Source organism: Penicillium canariense, assembly GCF_028826845.1.
Source record: "Penicillium canariense strain IBT 26290 chromosome Unknown utg000002l_segment0_segment0, whole genome shotgun sequence".
NCBI lineage: Eukaryota > Fungi > Ascomycota > Eurotiomycetes > Eurotiales > Aspergillaceae > Penicillium > Penicillium canariense.
The window spans coordinates 3,949,280-3,974,514 of record NW_026622729.1 but is presented as its reverse complement, the minus strand read 5'-3'; the positions used below and the strand labels follow the sequence as shown (position 1 = coordinate 3,974,514).

Below are 25,235 nucleotides of genomic sequence, written 5' to 3'. Positions count from 1 at the left end.
ATGAAACAGATATTTTGACACGTTGCACATCAAAGATTGGATCCTAAGCTGAGTAGATGCCCTTTGTGTGACAAAATCGATGGAAAGCAACAAAGACCTGTAAAATGATTCATTCTGGCTGTCAGTTGCCGCGCACCTCCATTATATCGACCAAAACTTTGTGCCTAAAAGAAGATAATTTGATTGGAAAATAGACTGGGCTAGCCTATGCTAGGTCCTGCTTGGCCGGTTGATGCGGGTGCGGTGAACGGCTTGGGAGCATTGTTCGAGACTTCAACGTTCTACATAGGGATTCTTTGCGTTGTTACTTCTACGGAGCGATAGCCACGTGGAAATGGCAACCGGGCTCCATGTCAACGCGCTCTCTTTCAGACACTCTCGGCATGAGGTAAACCATCTATCTCATTTCAGTAGGCCGACGTGCAGCCTAGTACATTGATTCAACGACTAGATAAAGAGGCCAAACCCTATGCCACAACCCGCTATATAGGTAGAATACCATACGTCGTGTCAATAAGTTCTTGACTTCAATACATATAATAGTTGAACTGATACCAGAGCATAATATAACCAGCACTTGTAGGTTGGGGGAGAGTACCCTAGAAGACCTTGAAGCGCTGCTCGGTAAGCAATAGCCTCGCTCCTGAGATATACATGGGGGTCAGATTTGGTGCATGATTTCGCGCGTCATTATGGCGAAACCGCTAAGCCCTCAATACATGACCCAAGGAGCGGGGGTTAGATTCCTGTAATTACGTTGTAAAAGCGCTATTTTGAGCCGTACCGGGCACCATAGGGAATCAGGTACATAGCTTGGAGCCTATACACTAAACTTTCAGCTGTCCAGTTTCAGCTTCTTTCTACTTGGCAGAAATATTTGATTCAGACTCCCAACCAGAATCCCTTCAAAATGCCCGCCCACCCTGATTCAGATATCCACCCAGAGGCCACCGGCCCCGCCAAGGCGCTGGTTGAAAAACATCGGGCGGAACAGCCGCTGAAGTTGTATGCGGGGTGGTTCTGTCCGTAAGTAGCAAGTCGCCAACGCCGGGAATCGCACTTACTGATCGGCCACAGATTTGGTGCGTTCGTATATCACAGCAACTGAATCCGCGGAGTGAAGCTGATAAATTCCCAAGTTCAACGCGTCTGGCTTGCCCTCGAGGAGAAGCAGATCCCATACCAGTACATCGAAGTAAACCCATACAACAAACCTGATTCTCTTCTCACTCTCAATCCCCGCGGCCTCGTTCCAACCCTCTCGTGCCCCACTGACCCGCAGCCTCAACCGCTCTATGAGTCCACCGTGATCTTGGAGTACCTGGAGGAGGCATACCCGTCACACAAACCAAGCTTCCTTCCACAGGATCCGTACGAGCGCGCCCGTGAGCGTATCTGGATCGACTACGTCACGTCGCGCATCATTCCGTCCTTCCATCGCTTCCTGCAATACCAGCCCGCCGAGGGTGGTGGTGCGGAAGACGATGTGGGATTGGACAAGGCACGGCAAGACTTTCTGGGCCACCTCAAAGCCTGGACAAAGGAGATGCACCCCGAGGGGCCCTTCTTCCTTGGCTCCGAGGTGAGCTTGCCTGATCTTGTGCTAGCACCGTGGGCAGTGCGACTGTGGGTATTTGATGCTTTTAAGAGCGGTGGGTTGGGGGTTCCTGCTGAAGGACGCGGTGGTTCTGACGAGGTAGTATGGAGAAGGTGGAGAAAATGGGTATCTGCGCTTCAGAAACGGAAGAGTATTCAGGAGACAACAAGTGAGAAGGAGTATTATCTGCCTATCTACAAGCGGTATGCGGATAATACCGCGCAGAGTGAACTGGCAAAGGCCACTAGGGCTGGCCGGGGTGTTCCATAAACTTCACCAAATGTCCAGCACAATTTAACTTTGATTGTCTGATTCACTCTCCCTTCCTCTTTGCCATCTTCCATGAAGAACTCAAACATCCGCAACATTGTCACTGTCCCTTTTCGGCAATGCCCATACACCTCGGATAAACATTCCTCCCCACCTATCTTCACGTGACCTGTGGAATATCGGATCCATTTCGGGCTCGACAACCATCGACATCCAAGGCCATTGCTTGCTGTATCGCGATTCCGTTCACGAACGGCCTTTGTTCCGCATAATGGGATCCGATCACCGGGATGATCGGGCTCGCCCAGGCTCGGGGTCTGAGCCCAAGATGCCAGACCTCCCATCCATTCACCCGTCTTTTATCCAGGTAGCCAAGCCTTACATCTTCGAGGAGACGATCCAGGGTTGCATTGAAGCGATGGGAGTGAACCGGACACGTGAAGAATCGCTCCGCTTACAGGGTGTTTCGTGGATTGATAACGTGCGGAAGGTGCTTCACCTGTATGTTAAACGGTCTCGGATGCGCGTGATGAGATGAGGAATGCACCGAGATGCTGACTGAGTGCGCAGACCTGTGCGGACATTTAACACGGCCGTGATGTACTACCACCGGTTCCGGTTGGTGCATCCGGATAATGACTATAACTTTACAGTATGGTTATCGCATATCCCTTCCTCTATGCTCTCTATCCTGACCATTGTATAGGATGCCGCAGCTGCGGCTCTATTCACAGCATGCAAGATCGAAGACACACTGAAAAAATCTCGGGAAATTGTGTGTGCGGCCTACAACCTGAAGTTGTCCGCTTCAGAACATTTAGTCCCGGATGATCCTGTATGTCGACGTCCCTCGAAAGGAAGCCCAGGTGGTGAATCATACGCTGACCTTTCCTTCAGTTATTCGAAACACAAGCTCGTGGTGTCATTGGACTTGAAAGGCTTATGCTGGAATCGTCGGGCTTTGACTTCCGTACTCGGCACCCTCAGAAGACTCTGGCCAAGCTGGCCCGGCGTTACAATCTACCAAAGGACTCGGAAGTCTCCGATCTAGCTTATCGCATTTCGCTGGATCTGTATCGAACGTTTGCACCGGTCAAACAGACCACGCCAACCATGGCATTCACGTGTCTCGAGCTTGCGGGCCGGCTCTTGGATCAGCGGCTCCAGCCGGTGGAGTCTGGGGAGGACTATACACAGTGGAATACCAGCCGCGGAGAGGTCATGGGTAAGAGTTCTCTACCGATTTTGATGGGTCTCATCTTGGATAACTTATTGATATTCTCTCTAGAAACCCTCCTTGACATCTTAGAGCTCTACACTCACAACCGCGCTTCAACCTCGGTTGGCCCTCATTTCCCACCAGACCGATTCCTCACAGTACGCATTCCACTTAACCAAGAAGTAAAAGAACACCAGATCCCACGGCATGCAACGCCCACAGACCGATCGCACAATGTGGGTGAAAGCCCCACGCAGAACGGCACTAGTGCCAAACCAACGGACGTGTCTCAACGCCCCCATCACCCGCTGACGCCAATTGCCGCCAATGGTGACCGCCATGGGACGAGTGAGCGTGGCCGGGATGCGGCGGTGCGGTTTATGCTGGATCCGGCGTGTGCGGAAGATGAGAAGAGGCGGGTGGCTGAGTATTTCAAGGTGGAGATAGAGGAATATGAGGTTGAGGAGTGAAACCGGTGGCTGGCTCAGCCAGTTATACGATGAAAGATGGCTTCCCTGGTGCGCGAGAGCTTCGGTGGAGGGTCGCCGGTCGTTTCTATGATGGACTTTTATGATACCCCACTTTCAACACTTCATGACTTAAAAATAGATGATGCTACTTTGATCATCTTGTAAATATGCATCATTACTTTTCCTACCTACGTGTCTTTAAGCACCATTTCCACCTTGCTGTCTGTTATACCACAGTTTGGGAGGGGGACTATCAGCCAAGTGCAGGTCTACCATGAGGCTCGCAGTAATCATAAACCAACATCGAATTCTGCATTAACAAAACAAACGGAAATAGTGGTCAGGGTTCAAAGTAGCAAAAAGACAAATTGAGCAAAAGCAAACTGAAGTCCTTCATCCTCCACCGATCCCAACTCCAATGTCCCCGAAACTCATGAACAAGGCACTCTGGCCGACCTCGGTCGTGGCCTAGGTCGTGGCCTAGGCTTCACCTTCACCCAGTCTCTGAATCTCTTCCAAATCACTGCTTCCCTAAAAAAGACTCCCCGTTGGGATGGGTGGTGCCCTTAGCAATGGACTGCCGCCTCGCACCATTCGATACCATTTTATCTTTTGTGGGGCTGGTAGTTTCTTGATACATCTCTTGCTCAGCCAGCGCACATAGCCTTTCCTGTTTGATCAGCTTAATGACCCAGGTTCGAGGGTAGCGATGGTTGTCCCTTAGTAGCGAGATGCGCGGAACAACAGTGAGAAGATTGTCCACGGAGACCTCCGAGACGATTTCGCTGTGAGCATCATTGCCAGTTGGGAAATGGAACGGCCTGCACTCTTGATCTCCCCACTCGTGTGGATCAAAGTCTGACTCGTACTTGTTCTTGGAATGTTGGATGGGGATCCATATCTCGATCGCCCTCTCCACAATCTTTGCTAGAACTTGTCGCAGCTCGCTATATTGGGTTTCGGAGAGTAGCTCATAGAGGTGTGATGCAACTTTCCTCACCACAGCTTGCACCCTGGACTGAACGGAGCTCCGTTGAGTCTCGGTCTCGATAGAGAGAAGCATTGCTCGACAGAAAGATTCTTTCTCGCTATCTTCGCTAGCGAGCTGGCTCAGAATGTCCCGGATTTGACAATCCTCTGAAAGAAGATAGTTCGGCTGGAAGATGTGCTTGTTGATCTCTCGGGCAAGAATACCCAGGATCACGGCGAGGCGCATCCCTTTGGCGGGGACAGAATTCGAAGCAAGCAGAGGGGCATGATGTCGCACGGCATTCTCGCTTTCTCTTCGAAATTTGTTCCATTTTTCTTTATCCTGTGATTGTATCAGTAGAGACATCAATTAGTGAAATAGGGCATCACACACATTGAGAGCCTCGAGGGTGAGATTCTGGCCCAAGATTGTATACAGCTCGTCGGCGGCATAATCCCACAGAGCTGAAAATGCGTCGATCCTGAGGGAAGTGAATATTTATCCTAGTACAAGGTGCAGGGGAGACATACATGGATTCTTCGTTTTTTTCGGAAAATCGAATGGTAAAGCTCTCGAGCTTTTGAAGCTGCGTCCGGGACTTCTTCGCTTCTTCGTCGAGATGCTTCTTTTCCTCCTCGAGAGCGTCGTTTTTCTTTTTCTCGGACACAAGCAATTCCTTCAGGTTTGAACCAGCACCCTTCATTTTGTCAATCAGCTTATCCTTCTCCTTGATAGTAATCTGAAGGGACGTTATTTCTCGAGAAGCGCGTGTTACTTTCGCTGTCTCTTCCGTTTTTTCTGACGTCAACTGATTTATCTGGCTTTGAAGGCCTTCCATTAGCTGGGCGGATTTAGTTAGATCTGTATCCTTCTCTGCCAGAGATGTCTCAAGAGATGTAATCTTTGCCTGCGCTTCTGTTTTCTCGGCTGTCAAATGATGGTTCGCAGTACACATTTTGCTGACTGTGACTCTTGTGTGTTGTTCCTGGGTTTCGTGTTCTTCCTGAGCTTTGGCGAGCTCGCCTTCCAGGACCGCGATGCGTTCTTTCTGTTGATCGATTTCATCAAGAATGTGCGAGGTATCCTGCAGTTCCTTCCTCGAGGCGAGAATGGCAATGTGCTTCACGGCATTCTTCAGGACGTCGTTGTATAATTCAGGGGAAGAGGAGCCTTCCTGCCGTGCAGGCCGAGACTTGGCTTCTACAGACATGTTGATGCGGTGTTTGATAAGAGGAAAAGTAAAGAATCTCTGAACGATGTGAATTCATTCGGTGGTGAAAAATGCCCCAATTTATAACTTTCCCCCTCTGTACTTCCAGCGGACTTTGTCCATGTAGATGGGATGAATAAACCGCCCGGTATGAAAGCACCCTGGGGCTTCTAGCAGATGGTCCTTGAAAATTGGATATCGGCTTGACCACAATTCTAGCAGAGCCTCTCGCCACGGAATAGTAAGGAGATGAGTTGTCTTGTATGCATCTTGTATGCGCAGGAGACCGGCATATGTGGCGACGTGTTCTGGCTCGTACGGGTGCCCGCACTCATGCAGTACTTGTGCCCCGGGGTGCGAGTCATGCTATGCAGGCTACGCTCGGTCGACATTAAGATCGTTCGAATCACTGGCCGGCACAGGCGCCTCGGCCAGGCAATCTTGCATCTATCGAAGGATGCAGATCAATCTTCATGGTGCCCTGATAAGCCTTCTCGGGGCGACGAATCCCAACCCTCCCGCTCGATATAAACACCCCCGGTCCTCAAAAAGGGAGGGGATGTGGCTTGAGCAAGGTACGTGTCCCAACTAACAGATTTGTATCGCTTACGGCGGGTGCACAGAGCCAATGCCGGGTGAAAACCTGCCTTCAAGTGAGGCTGGAGATTGCGGCCAGCTGCACGATGCGAACATTGGGACCGTGCTGGACCCCGCACATTGGAGATTGATGGATCGCATTAATCACACAGCATGACTGCCTCTCGCATAGCCCGCTTCTCGTTCTTAAGTTCATTTTCTGGTTACACAAGTATACATTCTTGATCAATCAAAGATAGGTGCCACGACTCTGCTGGTCTTCTTTTTCTCCCTTTGCTCCTCTTCAAGATCCTTAGATTGATTGGCTCGGACACTATCTATAGCTCAAGACCGGCAAATTGCCCACCTTCGTCGCGAGTTCCGTCCTTACTCTCAGGATCGCGAGCCTACTTGCGGTATAGATAAGAGCTGGATTCCCTGATATTCCAAGGCCATCATCTCACGCCAAAAGATGGCGCAAAACGATCCTGACGAGAGGCTGGTTTACTTGGCCTGTCAGCATATTTTCCGCGGCTCGAACTCCCACGTGAGAAAATTGAAGGCCGTCAAAGGTTTGATTGAACAAAATCGCCTTGCCCTCAGCGATATTCTGCGGGAGCATGATATCGATCGCACCAGCACCGTGGCTAAAAAGCTGCTTGAGAACCGGGTGTTCAACTCCACGTTGAGGGCCCGGACTCGATTTCCCGAGTTGTTTGATGTGTCGCCTACTCAGAGCGCCGAGAGAGAAGCTTCAGAGGCGGAGGCAGCGAGAGATGAGGCAAACACGGTGCAGGAGATTTCCGAAAGGGAGGCCCCAGAGGAGATTGAAATTGTCTCTTACGCGGCATTCAATGATGAGCGGACGCCCTCTACCGATCGATTCACCTCGACGGCACTCCTAAAGAACAATCTGGGCACCATTGCAACGGTTCCGTCGCTATACCCGGTATACATTCAGTATCGAGGCCAGCATTTTCTTTTGACTACTATTCAAGGATTGCTTGAAGAAAGCTGCTTTAAGTTTGCGCAGCAGCAGTTCCCTCATGTCCTAGCAACAAATGGATGGGATTGCCCCGAAGCCGGAGAGCTCACCGAATGGACTAAGATTCTAGCCCAGCATCCAGCCGCGATGGTCAAAGATCTGAAAAGGCCCCTTCACGAGGTGCTCGGTCTGCTTCGCGAACTGCGCCACTCTGCAGTCCACCGGCTTCGAAAAACCGCGGCCGGGGTCGAGCGACTGGCGGAAAACGCACAGCTTTTCCTGGAGGCCCTCGACGATCCGGTTCGTTCGGAAAAGGTCGCCTGCATTCGGCGGGAGTTGCGATCTTCCACGGAGGAGCTCAAGCGCAACAAAAACCTCTTGGAGGGAAGGTTGCTCGCGCAGCTCAGAGAAATACAAACCAGGCGGATTGAATTAGAAGCGTGGGAAAAAAGCGCCAAGGAAACAATGATGAGTGAAAACTTGCAATGTTCGAATGATATTGCCGAAGGTCTGCAAAGATGTGTTCAGGCAATCAGAGCCGACGAGCCGGCGGGAGTGCAGGGAGAGAACACGCTGCTAGATGAGTACTCGGATTCATTGGATTCGGAAGACGAGGTTCTCGAGCCGGTTGTAGCGGCTCCGCAGTCCCACGGGCTGGTGAACAGTCTCGTGGAAGCGATTGCCGTTCGTTGGAGAAGCAATTTCTTCGTCGTTGCTTCCTAGTCAATACGCAGTAGCTGTTTCATGCATGCATCTCCACGTACTTGTTCGGACGTGACTATAAATTCAAGTCGTCCAGCTCAACATAGGCAGACCACATCACCTTTTGCGTCGATCCGTCCACAAAATCGAATGTCGCAGCCCAGTCCATTCGATGGGGTGGAGAGGAGTCGATGGAAAGAGCCAAAGTCAACGTCAAAGTCAACGTACGTTGGATTGAAAGCTATGTACAAATTATACATTCCATCTCCGGACCCACGGCCCACCAGGGAGAAACCACTGCAAGACTAGAAGAAAGCAAACCACTGTGTTCCTCCCGAAGCAGGCCTTGTCTTTTATGACCTGTTCGGGCTATGCATTAAGAAGGACCGTTGTTCATCCACGGTCGCAAAGTATACCAGCATCCATGAGACCCCAGCCCAAGCCATCGAAGTAAAATCATCAAAGAGGACCAACGCAGACCCCAGAGCGAGTCGGCAGAAAACGTAAAGGATAATAAAGCCAAGAAAAAAGTTAGACAAAAACAGCCATGAAGTAAATAAAAAGATCGTCCCCGTGCCTCGAGCGCGAACATAGTTTGCTGCCTCCCTTTGAAATGGAATCGAGTTCCTTGCCATTTAGCTCACTTGTTGAAATGTGGTAGATGCCGCGTTGAAAGACGAGTGGACGTGTGAATATGCTATGCATGCACGCAGGTGGAGCATGCAGGTCTCAACGGGACAACATAACAAACAGTATGCACGTTAAATCCCCGATAGAAGCAAGGATAGAGGGAGAAAGTTCGACACGACAGCAGCTAGTTGAAAGAACACTGAGACAGAAGCACGGGGCAGAAGGACGTCCTCGTCAAGGAGCAGGAAAAACACAAGGGAAAAAGAAGTCGTCATTTTTGATTGTTCAGGGGGTCGGCGGTGTCAAAGACTCTCATCGCCGCTTGAGCTCATTGGTGAGGCAGTCCAGGATCTATAAAACTTAGTGATTAAGAAAAGCAATGATATGGCGCGAGTACTTACCTTTTCCGAGACGGCCCCCTGGTTGTACAAATACTTGCCGAGGCCGCGGACAACATCAAGCTGCTCCTCAACAGTCAGACCGTTAATGGCGGTCTCAATGATATCGCCCACGCTCGCCTTGTAGATAGCAATGAAGCTGTGGTAGTACATGAAAGCGAAGAAACCCATGATGAACTGGCAGTCCATGCGGTCGGTGATACCACCGTGACCGGGGATCGATTCGCCGAAGTCCTTAATCTTGAAAGTACGCTTCAGGCCAGAGGCAAAGAAACCACCGAAGGGAGCAATGAGAGAAGCGAAAGTAGCAAAGCCCAGGATGTGGAACTGCATGGGCTCGATGTAGAAAGTCTTATCCATGCCAAACACCGCCATGGAGTAGGGCTGCGGAACGAAAGCCGGATTCGGGACGCACTCGAGGCCGGTCAAGACGTTCGCACCAAGATCATTGACAGGGCAGATAAAGTACTTGTACTGCATCAGCAGGTTGGTCATGAAGTAACCGAAGATGACCGTGCAGATCCAAGCTCCAATGAAACCCTCGACGGTCTTCTTGGGGGACAGCTGGATCAACTGAGTGCGGCCAAAGGTGATACCGCAGACGTAAGCGAAGATGTCGTTGGTAATAACCAAAGACGCGGGAAGGAAGAACCAGATCATGCCCTCGAAGATGTTGTTCATCACAAAGTGGGCCTGGACCACAATCAGGTACAGAGCCATATGAGTCCAAGCGAACTGGGTGAACTGGAATCGGTAGTGTCCCTTCTGCAGCGATCCAACGAAGAACACGAAGCCTAATAAGTCTCAGTACATACGGTCCAAATAAAGCCGAGGCGCACCAAACTCACCCATAACGTAGAGAGTAAAGCTAATGAACCGGTGATGCGTCGCCAGGGGCAGAAGAACCTTATCCACCAACAAGATATGCTTGAAGTAGTAGATCACGCTCTCTCCATACAGGAAATACATGGTCGTCGCGAGGAAATACCAATTGAGGGACTTGGTGAAGCGGAGGTTTTTCTGCTTGCTAGGGACATTGGCGATGGCGATAACTTCCTTGAACGAGACGATCTGGATGGCAGTGACTAAACCGATAATATAGATGTGACCGGAGAACAAGGCGACGAAGAAGCCCGCGATCATCACGAAAGACCATATCGTTCGAGTAATGAAGGTCTGTTTCTTTTTCTCGTACTCGGACTGCTGCGGCTTCTGCAGAAATGGGAGAAAAGGACAAGTTAGCCACGCCAAACATACAAGACAAGAAAAGACACGAAGTCTACCTCTTCAGGTATAGTCGTCGGGTGCGACACGCTGCCATTTTTGCCGGGGCTGGAGGGCTCCGAGGGTGCGTCGCTGACGTCGGACACGCTCAGCCGCCGCTCTCCGTTGGACCTGCGTTGAAACCGAACATTGCGGCGAGACTTGGACATGGTGGGCGAAAAAGGAAAAGGGGGGAGGAGGGGGAGGGAATGGAGGGATTATGACCAGATCAGAAAGAAAAGGAAGAGTGGAGTTGGCAAGTTCATGAGCTCATGTGAATCCGAAAGCGGTCAGCTCCGTCAACACAGCGCGAGTTTGGGGAAATTGGAAATCGAGGCAACAACAATTGTGGAGCTGCGCCTCATCCGCCGATTTCTCAACCCCAGCCTGGACCGGTCCTGACGAGCCCTAACCAGCCAAGCTCCCAGGATGATCACGACCCTGTGAAGCTCATTACCTCCAGCAGTCTCCCCTTTTGTCCTCCATTTCCTATTTTCCAAGGCTCGCCCAACGCTCCAGTAACACCATTCATGGCGGGGGCATGGAAGACATTGACGATGATTACTTCTCCGACGACTTCGATTCCCTGCCTCCAGGCACGCTTTACGAGCTCGAGCAGAATGCTTTCCAGGCGACCCAGGCTCCGGCAACGCACCACCAGCAACATGATGCGCCGCTAGCGCTGAACGAGGCCGCCCTCGCGCACACTAGACAGACAGCTGCCGGCTTGAAACTGCCGCCCCGTCTACACACCGGATTGACGAACGATTATGATACGCTGGAGGTGGGAGAATTGGAAGCAGAGGTCTATGACAATGTGGAGGGACAACAAGCAGTTCCACACGGTGCTCATGTACTTGTTAAAGAGAGCGGATGGGCTGTCAATGGCGCCCTAGGTGATATGATGGAGGTCGACGACCAGTATGGCCAAGCAAATGCATACGAGATGAACGCGCGCTTGGAACAAGTAAGTTCAAGCTCTACTGGGCCTTGTCCGAAATATCAAACTAAATATGCTTGTCTGCAGCTCGAACAGGAAAAGGAACAGATGCGCCGAGAGTTAACGGAAGCCAAAACCATGGCCGAAACAAAGGCTGGAGAAATCGCCATAATTCGCTCGAAGCAAACACGAATGGTCGAGGAGTATGACCGACAATTAGCGGCGCTACGTAAGGCCATGGCCGATCGGGAAACCACACACAAGGAAGCGGTCGATGCGGCGATGTCAGAGGGTAAAATGCTGGCGACGGAGAACCTCTTCCTCCAGCAGGATCTAGCCGAGGAGGTCCATCAGCTGCGCAACTATAAATCGAAGCAGCGCACCGAGGAGAAGCTTCCACCTGTTACTCCAAAAAAGTCTCGAGTACTCCCTTTCCGTGATGGGTTCGATGATGATGAGATCGCGGTGGTGTCTCCTAGCAAGTCAGCAGCACGGTCAAAACGAGGTACACCAACGGTTCCTGGGAAGCGAAAACGGCAGGCAAGCCATGACGGTCCCGCTCCGTTACAGCTCAGCCCCGCGGGAGAGCTCATGATGGTTGATCTCCCCACCGATACCACCGGAACTGTCTTTGACGACGAGCCCAAGCCACGGGATGTGGGCAACCATGATCCGCACCTTATGAAACGCCTTTTGAATCATAGAATGCTTCCTGGACAGCAGAGCGACCTTGAAGCGTTCGCCAGCCTCTATTTCCCGTCCGAGCCGCATAAGCCTCTATCGAGTATTGTCATGGACGGACTGGCTCAGTCAGATATGGGCAACTTCGTGTTGGAATACATGTATACCATTGGGCCGCTCTGGCGACGGGGACTAACAGAACGCTTCTATGAACCAGTGCCTCGATTCATGTCCATTGCGAGGTATGTCTTGATGACGGACGGTGCTCCGCTCTCGGATCTGATTACTCCCTTGGTCGGTGTACTTCAAGATTCGGTGGAGGTCAATGCTGTCCCCCGGTTCAAGTACTCCCCAGCAGCACGAGAAAAGGCACGGATACCCCGGTCAACCCCCCAATCGGACCTACATTTGGAAGTCGATTCGACCGAGGCCCTTCGCCTACTCTATCACATCTCATGCCAACTGCTACATGTAAAGGGGGCACTCGATAATTTCTGGGCACACATCCGGTACACCTTCATCTTGGTGATGCTGCATGGCTCTCAACCGCTCAAGGACATCATGATCATACTACCTCTGTTGTTAACCAGCATCCGTGTAGACTCGTTCGGCCCCATCATGTCCTCGGAGCAAGACCAGGCGGACGTGCAGAAATGGATCATCGACCGTCTCTCCTTCATGCTCAGCGAGGCGGTCATTCCAGATGAGGGCGTCGAGCCTTACACAGCCTACGACATTTGTGCTATGCGACTTGAGGTTCTCATCTTGCTCGAATCTCTAGCCTTCAACCCGGCCGCCCCGTCCCGAGAACATGGAAGTGCCATCATCGCAGCCCACCCAACTGCTTTGCCGCGTCTATTCCGATCGATGCATGACGAGCTGGATGCGCTCTACTCGTCACCTCCTGAACAGGACCTGCGCGTTGCAATGGTCAATGGTCTGATGCGCCTAATATTCGGAGTCATGCGTCGCCATGGGTCATCCATCAACATGCAGGAGAAATTGGCGTGTGTACCGGGGAGCAAACAGAAGCACCTGGTGGTGCTCACGCGTCTGGCATTCTGCGATGGGTCTGTCCTCGAGGCGGGCGTCGATGATGAGACGGTTGACATGGCACACGAACTGCTGGAAGAATGGACGAATCCGCAAGAAGCTGAGTCGCTAGCCGAAGCGTTCCCCAGTTCTCGGCGAGAGTGACGAAGGGAGGGCAAGGTAGGGAAGGTAGGGATGGCGTTTATACAAGGACAAAAAAGGGCTTGCAAATTTGACATGGCGCTGAGGATCTTGGTTAGGCTGCATGCATCTGCTTCTACGAGTTCTACGAGTCTGAGATACCAACATCTACTTAAATATAAGGCAATCAAATAACAAGGGCGTGGAAAGTAAGAGCTTCAATATTAGTCCAAGGGCGATAGGGATCATCCGGGAAAGGGTGAGAAACGGACACCTGAAAAGCGAGGTAATATTCTCAGAGCACCGTAAAACATGCCTTCATGCGACTCTGGCTTCCAGCAGTGTGCGCTTAGACACAAGCTAGCAGGGAGACGCGTTATGGCACAAGGGGGACATAATAACATCGGGGATAGGTAGGATTCTCTTCTCCAAGATCGAGTCATTGACTCGAGGCTTGATGAAAAGATGATCCACAGGGTGGAAGGTGCCAAAGAATACGCCTGTCAATGACCCGAAAGCCGTTGAACAGACTGTTCCGCCGCGCTGTGCAATGCAGGGACCAATCTGTGGTGGACCGCCTTCATGATCGCAGCCACCCAAACAAGGTAAGTATGAAGAAGAAAAGAAAAAGAAGAGGAAGAGCCGCGGGGGAAGGTGGGTATTTATACCCGCGGACCCCCGCTAGTGGCAAGCGAGTCAGGTGCCAGCCAATCACATGAGAGTTCAGTGTCGCCTGGTTAGTCGGGCAGTCAGGCAACACGGCAACAAGGCAACAATCCAATATACCAGTCACGTGCACTGCGGAAGTTTTGGGAGAAGAGCATCCACCACGCGGGCCCCGTCGAGGAAACAGCAACCACCACTTCCCCAGCGTCGTGTCTACGGAGTCGCCACCATGAGGAACAGGGCCAGCACCTCCTTATCTAAGGGGGTACGTCCAATTGCATACTCTGCCCCCGCCCCAGCCACACAAAATCTAACTGTCTCTTCCAGAAAATCCGTCAATCATGGAGCAAATACAACCTGTATAACCTGCAACGATTCCGCAACCCAGCCACTGCGAACCGCACATTTTTCCAGCAGAAATGGAGCGCTAAGGCAGTCTCGCGCGCCTACCACGGTGAGCAGGTCCGTGAGGGCCAGTGGAAGCGCATGTTCTCTCGCCGCATCCGCAGCGTCATCCCCATGAACACCTCCGATCTGGCAGCAGATGATGGGTCGAAGGTGTCTGCTGGTCGTGGCTCTGGACTGAAAGAGGGCGGCCCCACGCAACGGTCTCGTCTTATTCCTTACACACAGATGGCGTTCGCTCCCCTAGAGCGCCGGTTGGACGTTGCTATCTTCCGGTCTTTGTTCGCCAGCAGTACACGGCAGGCGAGGCAATTTGTTATTCACGGCGCGGTTACTGTCAATGGACAGAAGGTATGGCAGAGCTCAACTGGCTAAATTGGGATTCGCAGTGGACTTACATTATTTTCCCGCTAGATGAGACATCCCAGCTACCTCCTCAACCCCGGTGACCTCTTCCAGGTTGATCCGGACCGTGTTATGTACGCTACCGGTGCCCCAAAGACTGCCTTTGAGCGACGCGAGACCCGTCAGCTTAAGCAGAAGAGCGAAGACGCCGAGGGCGAAGCGGAGGGTGAAGAGGCCGAGGCCGTTGAGAAGCCGAAGGATGAGAAGGAGGGTATCCGCGACAGCCTCAAGGCGTTGATGGCTCAAGCTAAGACTATCATGTCAACGGATAAGGAGATCCTCCCCGCAAAGCGAAAGCAGGAACTACGCGGCTTCCAAAAGGCCGTGCGCCGTGTGCTGTCCCGCTCCGACACCAGCACCGTCCTGACAGACAGTCTGGAGACCCAGTTCTCTGAGTTGACCTTGCTCCTCAAGGCCAAGCGGGCCGAGAAGAAGCCTGCCAAAGAGTCCAAGAAGGACCCCAAGGGGGAAGATACCACCCCTTCCGCTGCCAAGAAATCAGAGGAAACCGCCAGCGGCGCGCTCTCCGAAGCCTTCCAGGCCGCCGCCGAGGGAGGCGAGGTCGACACCTCCGAGCTGACGGACGAGGAATTCGACATCCTCAAGCGTGCGCTCACCCAGATGCGCGACAACCCCATCGACAACTCCAAGCCCTACGCCACCCCCTGGCGGCCGCGCGACTACATGTCAGCTTTCGCCTTCATCCCGCGCTACCTCGAAGTGAACCAGAACATCTGCGCCGCCGTGTACCTGCGGCACCCGGTCGCGCGTCCCGGTTCCGCAGAGGTGCCCACTCCCTTCGGCGAGTCGATCAGCACACCGGCCTACGGCTGGTACCTGAAGAGACGGTGGTAGAGGGAAAAACTAGAGACTAGTCTTCCCCTTGCCTGCTGCTCTTCTGTGTCTTTATTATTGTCTACCCCCATTTCCTACGACTGTATTACTGGGCCTCTATTGGATCTGTCTTTTCTCCCGCCTCTGATTGCATATTTCCTCTGGTGCTCATAAGGGGACCCCTTTGATGGGATCATGTTGACCATGGTGTTGGTGCCTTATTTTTATCGTTATTGTTGTCGGGACTTCTGTGTCCCTGTGTATCACCATAGCCACAAATGAATTGTAAATGGAATATATCGATGTTGCTTGCATAATTCTTCAAAATTTAGGTCACTGCTAATAACTACCTGAACTACATATACTCAGAAAGAGATACCGCTGTTCCCTTTTTCAAGCATTTTTAGGAAGAATCGAATCCAAATCTCCCTCAATGCCTGCAACTGGTCGAAGACAGCCACCTGATAAGAATTATTTGCTTGCCAGGGCATCGCTAATGAGGCTTGGTGGGTTGCTTCAACGTGACTGGCTAAGCGCCCAGTTGGGCGGTAACATAGCCTCCTGCAGCTCAATCAGCCTCACCTCGACCAGCCCCGTCACTTCAATTCCCATTCTCTCCTTTGAACTCATTCCGCTGCTCAATAACCGCATATTATCTATAGCAATATGAGTTTTGGCTTTGGAGTCGGTGACTTTCTAGCAGTTCTCAAACTAGCCAATGACGTGAAGGACCGCTTTGCACAGGCGCCAAAGGCGTACATGGCCATCTACCAAGAGTAAGTCGGGGTCACTCGCCGGTTGTCTCATTGATGTTAGTGGTGTTGATAGCGAACTGCAGAGTCGAGCTCCTATCTACCATATTACATCGCATAGAGTGTCTGGACGAAAATGATTTCGAGGAACAAGCAAAAGATATGGAAAAGGTCTTGACCAACTGCCAGGATCTTCTTGGAGAGCTCAGGATCAAGCTGGACAATTTCGAAGTGCTGGCGAATGATTCGACCCCCGACTGGAACAAGAAAGCTCAGCGGGCCTGGAAGAGGATCAAATGGGATCAGAAGGAAATAAAAGACTTTCGATCTCGCATCGTGTCTAACATATCACTGTTCAATCTTTTAGTAGGCTGTAACAATCAGTATGCTCTACGCAGATCCTTTCTATTGTGCCTACACAGCTCCTTGCTAACCTGTGGTATAGAAGCTTGATGGTGGAAAGAACGCGCGGCATCGAGGCAAAGCAGGACTTCGTTATCCAAAGGCAAGACGAATGGGAACGAGAAAAAGTTCTATCCTGGATCAGTCGAAGCAGCCCAGCAGCAAGACAAAGCGAGGTTTTGAAATCTCGCCAAGAGGGAACAGGAACATGGGTGCTGGGAACCGCGGAATTTCAGCACTGGATGACTCGCGAGAAGCAAACTCTACTCTGTACCGGCATTCCAGGCGCAGGCAAAAACTGTCCTTGCATCTACCATCATCGACCATCTGGAACACTCCTTTTCCAATCAAGACAATGTCGGGGTAGCATACTACTTCTGCGACTATCGCCAGGAGCAGACACTACTTGGCATCTATTCTGCCATTCTTCGACAGCTTCTACAGCGACAGCCATCGATACCTGAGCACGTCAGCTCACTATACAAGAAGCTCACACAGCAAGATAGCCGCCCGTCGAAGGATGAAGTGTTCGAAGCATTACAAGTCACCATCTCGAAATACAACAGAACTTTCATTATCCTGGACGCGCTTGATGAATGTCCGTTATCTGATTCTCTAGAAGGCGCTCGCTTTTCATTCCTTCACAAGATTGTCAGTCTACCAGATCAGGCAAATGTCAGCCTCCTTTCAACATCTCGATTAGATCAAGAAGTTTTAGCCTGTTTCGAGAACGGGGCTTCTATGGAGATAGAAGCTGCACGGGAAGATATCCAAGAGTATATTAACGTGCGCATCAATGACCTTCGTCCTTTTGTTCGCCGCCGGCCAGGGCTTGTGCAGGACATCAAAGACGAAATCACAGATGCTGCTCGGGGAATGTAAGTATACATTCCAGATTACATTACAAGCATATCTTAATTCATCCTCAGGTTTCTCCTTGCCCGTCTTTATATCAATCTGCTCACAGATCAACCAAATGAGAAGGGAGTTCGAACAATGTTGGAGCATTTTCGCAGCGGTTCCCGCCCCAATGTTTACCAAGATGCCTATGACCAGACGGTGACAAGGATGGAGAGTCAAGGCGCAGATGCTCTTGAACTCTCAAAGAAAACGATAGGTTGGATCATGAACGCGAAAGAGCCGCTCACTGTTGACAAGATCGAGCATGCCCTTGCTATCGAAATTGGGTCCTCCGAATTTGATAAGACAAACATTACCGACATCAAACAGATAACTTCATATTGTTGTGGTCTAGTTGTGGTCGACACTGAAACGAATCATGTTAAGCTTGTCCATTATACTACACAGAAATACTTTGAAGGAACGATGGGATCGTGGTTCCCTCAGATCCATCAGATAATCACCGACAGTTGTCTCACGTACGTGTCATATGATTGCTTTGAGATGACTCCCTCTTCAGTAAGCAGCGCACGTGAAGAGCTATCTGGCAAATTCCCACTTTATAATTACTCGGCTCATTGTTGGGGAAATCATTATCGAGAGCATCCTGGGAGACATTCTATGGCCCTCGAGTTCCTTCAAAATCAGGACAAGGTCAAAATGACTAGCTTTGTCATCAGAGAGGCCGACGTACCCCTCTACGATGATATTCATCCCCTTGGCGATATTGGGACAAGGGGAATTCATCTTGCTAGTCATTTTGGCTTGCGAAGATTGATTGAAAGTCTCCTTGATGACGATCCCAGTGACATTGATCTTCCAGATTTCAAAGGAAGAACACCCTTCCTATGGCGGTGGCAGGGAATCAGGAAGCGACGCTAAAGTTCCTGTTAGATCACGGCGCCAACATTAGTTCTTGTGATGACTTCGGCAGGACTGCCTTGCACTCAGCCGCCCGGGGTGGCTATAAAGCAGCTGTCCAACTGCTTTTGGACAATGGAGCCAGCGTTGATTTTCAAAGGAACAACGGGGAAACCCCGTTGCACTCAGCCGCCCGGGGTGGCCATGAAGCAGTGATCCAACTGCTATTGAACAATGGGGCCAGCGTTGATTTCCAAAGTAACATTGGCGAGACCCCTTTACACTTAGCCGCCTTGTGGGGCTGTGAAGCAGTTGTCCAACTGCTATTGGACAATGGAGCCAGCATTGATTCTCAAAAGAAGGATGGCGAAGCCCCATTACACTCAGCCGCCTTGGGTGGTCATGAAGCAGTTGTCCAACTGCTATTGGACAATGGAGCCAGCATTGATTCTCAAAAGAAGGATGGCGAGGTCCCATTACACTCAGCCGCCCAGGGTGGCCATGAAGCAGTTGTTCAACTACTGTTGGACAATGGAGCCAGCGTTGATTCTCGAAGTAGTCATGACGAGACCCCTTTACTCTGGGCCGCCTTGGGTGGCCATGAAGCAGTTGTCCAACTGCTATTGGACAATGGAGCCAGCATTGATTCTCGAAGTAATTATGGCGGGACCCCACTGAACTTAGCCACCATGTGTGACCATGAAGCAGTGATCCAACTGCTATTGGACAATGGAGCCAGCGTTGATTCCAAGGAGAATTTTCCGGCCATGCACCGTTAAATATCACTGCACAGATGAGTTTTGGCTGTTCCCGCATGGTCAAATTGCTTGTGAATAAGGGATAAGGGGCAAGAGTCAGACATGTCAATTCCGAGAGCCTAGAATTTCACCCGTCATTATCTCGCGCAGCATAGAAAAGTCAGCAGAGTGTGGTGAAGCTATTCCTGGATAATGGAGCTTGCTCGAAGCCACCAATCCATGGTCCAGAACCATTAACCATCGGTTGTGAGCCTTCTGGGCATGCGCGCAGGGTCATGAGACGGTGGCCACAGTGCTGCTCGAAGTAGGGGTAGATCCTAATGTACCGGATCCATTCGGGAGAACACCTTGGTTTACCGCTGTGGGTGGCCGAGTGGCATGGTACGTCTAATGCTCGGCTTGCCGTACGTTGACGAATCTCATGCCGGCATCTGAGGGTTTGTGCCAATTCTTGAATCTCAAAAACGGCAGTATGATGAGATAAGGACTCTGTTTGAGAGAAACAGAGGAGCAACTCGAATCGAGTTCAGAGTTGTGGCCAGCACCTATCTTTGGTGGGGGGGAGGAGGGGGGGTGTGTGTGCTTCGTTCACCATGAAGAGTGTACAGTGGAGGGAGTTGGTATATTGTAGACAGCTTGATTTCTGCAAGTTCTGCCCAGGGGCAGACTTTGTCCAGCGAAAGGGGACAGTTGGACTCGAGAAGCTCCATGAATGGGATCTTGGCAGGGAAACGTCTTGGTGTAACTGATCTGGGTCCTCCTGGTCTTGTCCCACTTGGTCAAGATCTTGTTTTCGGGACATCCATTGCTTTGAAGGATATTTAGTGATTGGGAGGAATTGAAGCTAAGGTGGCCTGCAAAGAGGATTTATTTCTAGTCAATCACTTCTCACAGAGAGACCCAATTCTACCCACCGTCAGCTCTTCTCATATGTATTCCTCTCTCATCTCCCCTTGGCTCACTAGTTGATTCCCCTTTGTTGACTTCGTCTCATTTGGTAGTCTTTCGGAGTGACGGCGAGAAGATGTCGTATCCGAGGGCGGTGAGGGGTCGGGCGACGGTGACTGCGGCAACCTCATCGCAGAATAGACGGCGCCAACGCCGCGAGAGATCTGTGTTCCATGCCGATGCCGGTGGGGACTGCTCGAGCTGGCGAAGAGGGCGCACTTGTGTTCTCCGCGTCAAATGTGCGTGGCATGAAGCGCGCCCACGAGCTCGACGCTGACCAGGACGGGGACACGCCGCGGAAACATGGGAAGCGGCTCACAACAAAGGAGGAGGTCTCACTCTTCGAGATCTGTAATCGCCATGCGGACAGCTTCGGGAAACGCAGCGATATTTGCAATTGGTGGAAGACTGTCGCGACGGAATTCACTCACGCCCACGGTCGTCCGTATTCGTGGCATTCGGTGCGGCGAAAAGTGGAGGCGGTCACCAAGCAGCGCGTCAAGTTCCTCGCCGACCAGCGGCAGCGTCAACGAGAGTTGTCGGGGGCGAACCCAGTCCAGGACTTGATGCATCCGCAATGGTGTGCAGTCCTTGATATCTGGATCCCGACTTGGCAACGCTGGGAAGAGGCCGAGGCGCGGCGGATCGCCAAGCGGGACGAGATGAACCGCAGACGCTCGCAAAGTAAACCAGGCGATCAGTGGAGATCTCAACCCCAACCAGACTCGGCCTTGGGACATCTTGGCCTTGCGTCACCTGCCACTCCAGATGAGACTGGCATGGAGGCCAGTCATTCCTTCCACGAGGATGACCCAACGTCTGGAAATGACTTCGTTCCAATTACGCACTCTCCACCACCGTCCCGCGCTGCTGCTGCTGCTACTGCTATAGTGGCGCCTCCGTTTGAATCTTCTTCTATATCAATACCTACCGGGGGTGTCAGACTCCCTCCAGGATTCGAGACTATGTTTTCGAACAGCCATGCCCAAGCCAGCCGGCAGCCTCAACCATCTGCTCCAGTATCAGGAGGAGCAGCAGACCTATCAACCAATAACCGCATGTTCAGTGCTGTCCTCGAAACTCTAGGTAAACTGAACAAACACCTCGACGCAGCGTCAGGCAGCGGTGCCACAGACCCCCGGGCCTCGCCTGTAATTTCAGCCCTGGTCCAAGCAGCTTCCGAGTCCAGTGCCCAGAGCCAAGCTTTCTCCCAGGAATCACAACAATCTACCTCAGGCCATCTGCCATTTATCGATATTGAGCGAATCAAGGAGGAGCTACGTCAGGAGATGAAAGAGGAGCTGCGTCGAGAACGTGCTGCACTAGAAGAGAAGCTGGATGCTGTACAGAGAACACAGGACATGATTCTAGAAATGCTGAGGCAAGAGCCTGCCTGATGGGGGATTTACTGATTTTACTACCCCTTCGCTCAAGCGTTGTTTCTTTGGCCAGCCGGCGTGGTATATTGTTTCTTGTTGTTGTACCTTTATGTTGATATGATACCCAATCTACGCAAACTTTAGTGATCAATGTTTTCATCTTGGCTAATTCCACACTACTGGTCCAATTCAATGCCCCCTTATCTGCTCATACGGCACTTCGGATGTGTCTATTCAGCATCTGGGATTGGGCTACCGGGGCTGGACGAATAGGTGTGGCTACTGATCAAGGTTTAATGGAGAGGTGGCGAGAAAGAAAGGCCGACACTGCAGGTAGTATAATACGAAAGGTCTGCACAGTCAATGCCCAATCGGAGCTTGGGGTTGAAGAAACCCTGTCTCCGCTACTACGAAGATCGTGCGTGTGCAAACCACAAGAGTATACCAAAAGTTGATGGCGATTGCTCCACTCTAAAACGGCCGCAAATCAAGGACTAGAAACATAAGGAAGAGGTAGTACTCATCGGCTAAATTACAGATATGGTAGATAGGCACAGACAAGGGTGCACTGTTCGGGGATCTTCTCCCGCCATGGGACACAAAACACCGGCCCCACACCCAAACAACAGATAAGCTCTCTTTCAAGCACTTTCCCAGGCGCTCAAATTTTCACGTTCAAGGAACCCTCATACCGCTGAAACACATCTAGTAGTAGAAGGTCTCATCGACGGTACGGCCACGCATCCAGCGGGGCTCAGAGCCACGGACGTAGATGTCCTCGAAGAGGTTGCGGGGGGTGTTTTCGGGGGCAGGCATCTGCTCGGCCTCGGCAACCTCAGCGTCGACGTGAGCGCGGGCAGCCTTGTCGAGGCCCTTGAGTTCCTCCTCGGAGGTAACGCCCCACTCGAGCATCTTCTGCTTGAGGCCGGCGATGGGGTCATGGGTAGAGCGCATGCGCTGGATCTCCTCACGGCTGCGGTAGGTGGTGCCGGGGTCGGACATGGAGTGACCACCGTAGCGGTAGGTGACGTACTCCAAGACAAGAGGGCCCTTGCCGGAGACAGCGTAGTCTTTGCTGTACTGGACGGCGGCCTTGGTGGCCAGGACGTCCATGCCGTTGACCTTCAGACCGGGGATGTACTGGCCACGCTTGTAGTACTCGGTGAGCGCGGAAGAGCGGGCGGCGGAGGTACCCATGCCGTACTTGTTGTTCTCACAGCCGAACAGGACAGGCAGGTTCCACAGCTTGGCCATGTTGAAGGCCTCGAAGACCTGACCCTGGTTGGAGGCACCGTCACCGTACAGGACGATCGAGGTGTTGGGCTGCTCATTGTACTGCTGGGCGAAGGCCAGACCGGCGCCGACGGGCACCTGGGCACCGACAATACCGTTGCCACCGTAGAAGTTCTCGGCGAACATGTGCATGGAGCCACCCTTGCCGTAGGCAATACCCTCCCGGCGGCCAAGCAGCTCACCGATGATTGACTTGACGGTACCACCGCGCATCAGAGCGAAACCGTGGCAGCGGTAGGCGGTGATGATCTTGTCCTGACGGTTGATAGCGTGCTCAATACCAACAGCGACGGCTTCCTGGCCGACCGACAGATGGCAGAAACCGCGGATCTTCTTCTCCTTGTAGAGGCGATCGGCGGCCATCTCCATACGGCTATAACGGAAAAGCTAGCTGTTAGGAAGCTGCTTTGAGGGCAGTAGGGGAGAGCATAGGCACATACCGGACGGTGACCATGTCGTAATACATCTGCTTCAGCTCCTTCTTGGTGGTCTCCAGGGTGTAGGGAGGCGGGTCGAGCTCGTAGGTCTCGAAGCTCTCGTCGGAGAGGCGGACGGTGAACGGCTTGTCATCCTCCTATACAGCATGGTCGCCAGTATCAGCATTGAGGCATTCCGGAGCTCGCAAGACGTTTTTCCAGTTTTCCGAACGGGGTCTCAACAAACCTGCGGGATGTTCTCGGCGTGCGAGGAAGCGGCGTCAGTGGTGACGGAACGACGGGTCAGGGGGCAAAAGCCTGACGGCGCAGAGGCGCAGCCTGGCGGGCCGCAGTACGGAAGAGCATGATGTCTGACGGGAGGCCCAATTGAAGATGGGGGGAATGGAGGGAGATAGCGACACTTTTCCGTCAGATGTTGGGAAACGCAAACTTTCCCGATTACTTAAGCGCCTCCCGTTTCGGGTGCGGCCGGTGTGACCGCTGCAAACAGGCCAAACCGCGGAGCTTGCCTGTAGTACCGGAATCCATTCCAGTAGAGCTGTTGGTGAAGCTAAGCTGATAAACTGCTTCGTGGGATCGATTCGGAATGTGCTCCGGAGAACAGTAGAAGATTTTCAGGCATTTCGATCAGTACCGGGGAGGCGTGGTGAACATTGATGATCGCCCCGACCAGACCGAGTCGGACGGTTCTGTGATTGGGCCGCGCTCCGTCCCAACACGACTCAACCCAAATCCCCTATACCGACTGAACGTCGGAGAGGATAGAAAGAGCTCAAATGGACGTCGGTTGTATTTGAATCCATATCGGTCCATATTCCGATGGTTATGATGACTCTAAAAGGATCTCAAAAGGGTTGCTAGTTGCCCAGCTGGTGACGTAATTGGAACCTGTGTGCAAGTATACAACCCTACCTAGTATATATCAGGGGTGATATCCATATATAGGTATTTACGAACCACCGGCTAATAAGGGCACAAAGTGATTTTCTTTGAACAACCTGCGATAGCTGTTTCATCATGATACCGTCCACACATCTAGCGTCACAAGTCTTGAAAATAGAAGTTCCTCTGAATATGAGACATAGGTGCGCAATAGACCTATACCGCAAGGTTAGGACCAAACGCGACCGAAAGTATGGTAAGCAACAAATGGCCCTGGAATTGCAAAGGGCGCACCTTATCATCTCCGAGGCATAAGAAAGTCGTGACAAACGTGTTGGAAAATATGAAGGGGCATTGAGCCTCGTTTTCAGTAGTGTTTATACCCTTATCAAAAGTACAGCCCGCGTAACCCGCACTCTTCGCTCCGCCTATCTAGGTCAAGTACATAGAACCAGTTGCAACACACCTACTCATAGGACCAGTGCCTCATCCCAGTCTCAGGGAGGTACAGCCAAATAACCCAGTTCAAGCCAGCCCATGCACGCCCGTGGGCAGGGGCACAAAACACTCTGACTCGGAGCCGGAGGGGCCGCTGCCCTATCGATTAAGCCCAAAGTACTTTCTACCTCGCTAGTGTAGATCGGGCGTTGAGTTGAACAGAGACCAACCAGTAGCCAGACGTCGAGATAATTTTGCGTGAGTATAACACCACACCCCACACCCCCCCTCAAACACGGGTCTGTATCCAATCCGTCAACAACAAAAATTTCATGTCACAGGGTGCTGTTCGCGATCAGCTTCGCGATACATGAGACATGTCAAAAATCGATACATCGGAGCAGACTGCACAACCAAACACAACTCTAAAGTAGTGACAGCGATTGATAAGTCCATTGTTTGCGTCGACCCCGCTATCGGCCGATTAGACAGGTCTCAATTCCTTAGGTTCAAAGCATAGACAGCGCCCAGCTGTACGAATTAGGGAAAGTGCATGGGCTCCGGCTGCAGGAAATGTCCCGAGCGTACAACAGCCTAGTTCTTGCGGAGACAAAGCGAGATGGAGCCAGCCCAGCGTGTTGACGTATTAAGTCGAGGCTTCCTGTTCATATACGGGGGTGTGTATGGGTACATACTTCGTACTTTCCAGAAACGGAAACCCCACTGACAAAACAAGATGACAATTAAAACATGGTTTCCTCTGCAAGAGCCGCACAGAAAAACGGTGTTCA

The 25,235-nt window shown here is 51.8% G+C and overlaps 10 protein-coding genes across 10 annotated transcripts; 7 read left to right on the top strand and 3 right to left on the bottom strand.

Moving 5' to 3' along the window:
• Window positions 1-910: 910 nt before the first annotated feature.
• N7482_004615 (uncharacterized protein) lies at window positions 911-1,867 on the top strand (the record flags this gene model as incomplete). The annotated part of the gene is made up of 3 exons (XM_056686740.1): window positions 911-1,026; window positions 1,078-1,082; window positions 1,140-1,867. The coding sequence occupies 3 exons, from the start codon at window positions 911-913 to the stop codon at window positions 1,865-1,867; spliced, it is 849 nt and encodes a 282-aa protein (XP_056545482.1).
• A 271-nt stretch (window positions 1,868-2,138) lies between these two features.
• N7482_004614 (putative cyclin) lies at window positions 2,139-3,556 on the top strand (the record flags this gene model as incomplete). Its single annotated transcript, XM_056686739.1, has 5 exons — window positions 2,139-2,368; window positions 2,438-2,519; window positions 2,574-2,702; window positions 2,765-3,092; window positions 3,156-3,556. The coding sequence occupies 5 exons, from the start codon at window positions 2,139-2,141 to the stop codon at window positions 3,554-3,556; spliced, it is 1,170 nt and encodes a 389-aa protein (XP_056545481.1).
• Window positions 3,557-4,076: 520 nt separating this feature from the next.
• Window positions 4,077-5,736, bottom strand: N7482_004613 (uncharacterized protein; the record flags this gene model as incomplete). Its single annotated transcript, XM_056686738.1, has 3 exons — window positions 4,077-4,868; window positions 4,920-5,007; window positions 5,057-5,736. 3 exons carry the CDS (start codon window positions 5,734-5,736, stop codon window positions 4,077-4,079), a joined length of 1,560 nt encoding a protein of 519 aa, XP_056545480.1.
• A 1,048-nt stretch (window positions 5,737-6,784) lies between these two features.
• On the top strand, window positions 6,785-8,020 carry N7482_004612 (uncharacterized protein; the record flags this gene model as incomplete). The annotated part of the gene is made up of 1 exon (XM_056686737.1): window positions 6,785-8,020. One exon carries the CDS (start codon window positions 6,785-6,787, stop codon window positions 8,018-8,020), a length of 1,236 nt encoding a protein of 411 aa, XP_056545479.1.
• A 921-nt stretch (window positions 8,021-8,941) lies between these two features.
• Window positions 8,942-10,460, bottom strand: cds1 (phosphatidate cytidylyltransferase; the record flags this gene model as incomplete). Its single annotated transcript, XM_056686736.1, has 4 exons — window positions 8,942-8,980; window positions 9,031-9,821; window positions 9,876-10,239; window positions 10,311-10,460. 4 exons carry the CDS (start codon window positions 10,458-10,460, stop codon window positions 8,942-8,944), a joined length of 1,344 nt encoding a protein of 447 aa, XP_056545478.1.
• Window positions 10,461-10,831: 371 nt separating this feature from the next.
• On the top strand, window positions 10,832-13,108 carry N7482_004610 (uncharacterized protein; the record flags this gene model as incomplete). Its single annotated transcript, XM_056686735.1, has 1 exon — window positions 10,832-13,108. One exon carries the CDS (start codon window positions 10,832-10,834, stop codon window positions 13,106-13,108), a length of 2,277 nt encoding a protein of 758 aa, XP_056545477.1.
• An 871-nt stretch (window positions 13,109-13,979) lies between these two features.
• N7482_004609 (mitochondrial 37S ribosomal protein uS4m) lies at window positions 13,980-15,415 on the top strand (the record flags this gene model as incomplete). The annotated part of the gene is made up of 3 exons (XM_056686734.1): window positions 13,980-14,015; window positions 14,078-14,506; window positions 14,570-15,415. 3 exons carry the CDS (start codon window positions 13,980-13,982, stop codon window positions 15,413-15,415), a joined length of 1,311 nt encoding a protein of 436 aa, XP_056545476.1.
• Window positions 15,416-16,060: 645 nt separating this feature from the next.
• Window positions 16,061-19,088, top strand: N7482_004608 (ankyrin repeat domain-containing protein; the record flags this gene model as incomplete). Its single annotated transcript, XM_056686733.1, has 6 exons — window positions 16,061-16,170; window positions 16,233-16,529; window positions 16,592-16,760; window positions 16,834-17,426; window positions 17,478-17,927; window positions 18,272-19,088. 6 exons carry the CDS (start codon window positions 16,061-16,063, stop codon window positions 19,086-19,088), a joined length of 2,436 nt encoding a protein of 811 aa, XP_056545475.1.
• Window positions 19,089-20,194: 1,106 nt separating this feature from the next.
• On the top strand, window positions 20,195-21,412 carry N7482_004607 (uncharacterized protein; the record flags this gene model as incomplete). The annotated part of the gene is made up of 1 exon (XM_056686732.1): window positions 20,195-21,412. The coding sequence occupies one exon, from the start codon at window positions 20,195-20,197 to the stop codon at window positions 21,410-21,412; it is 1,218 nt and encodes a 405-aa protein (XP_056545474.1).
• Window positions 21,413-22,099: 687 nt separating this feature from the next.
• On the bottom strand, window positions 22,100-23,652 carry N7482_004606 (pyruvate dehydrogenase (acetyl-transferring) subunit E1 alpha; the record flags this gene model as incomplete). Its single annotated transcript, XM_056686731.1, has 4 exons — window positions 22,100-23,060; window positions 23,128-23,261; window positions 23,351-23,442; window positions 23,622-23,652. 4 exons carry the CDS (start codon window positions 23,650-23,652, stop codon window positions 22,100-22,102), a joined length of 1,218 nt encoding a protein of 405 aa, XP_056545473.1.
• Window positions 23,653-25,235: the final 1,583 nt, after the last annotated feature.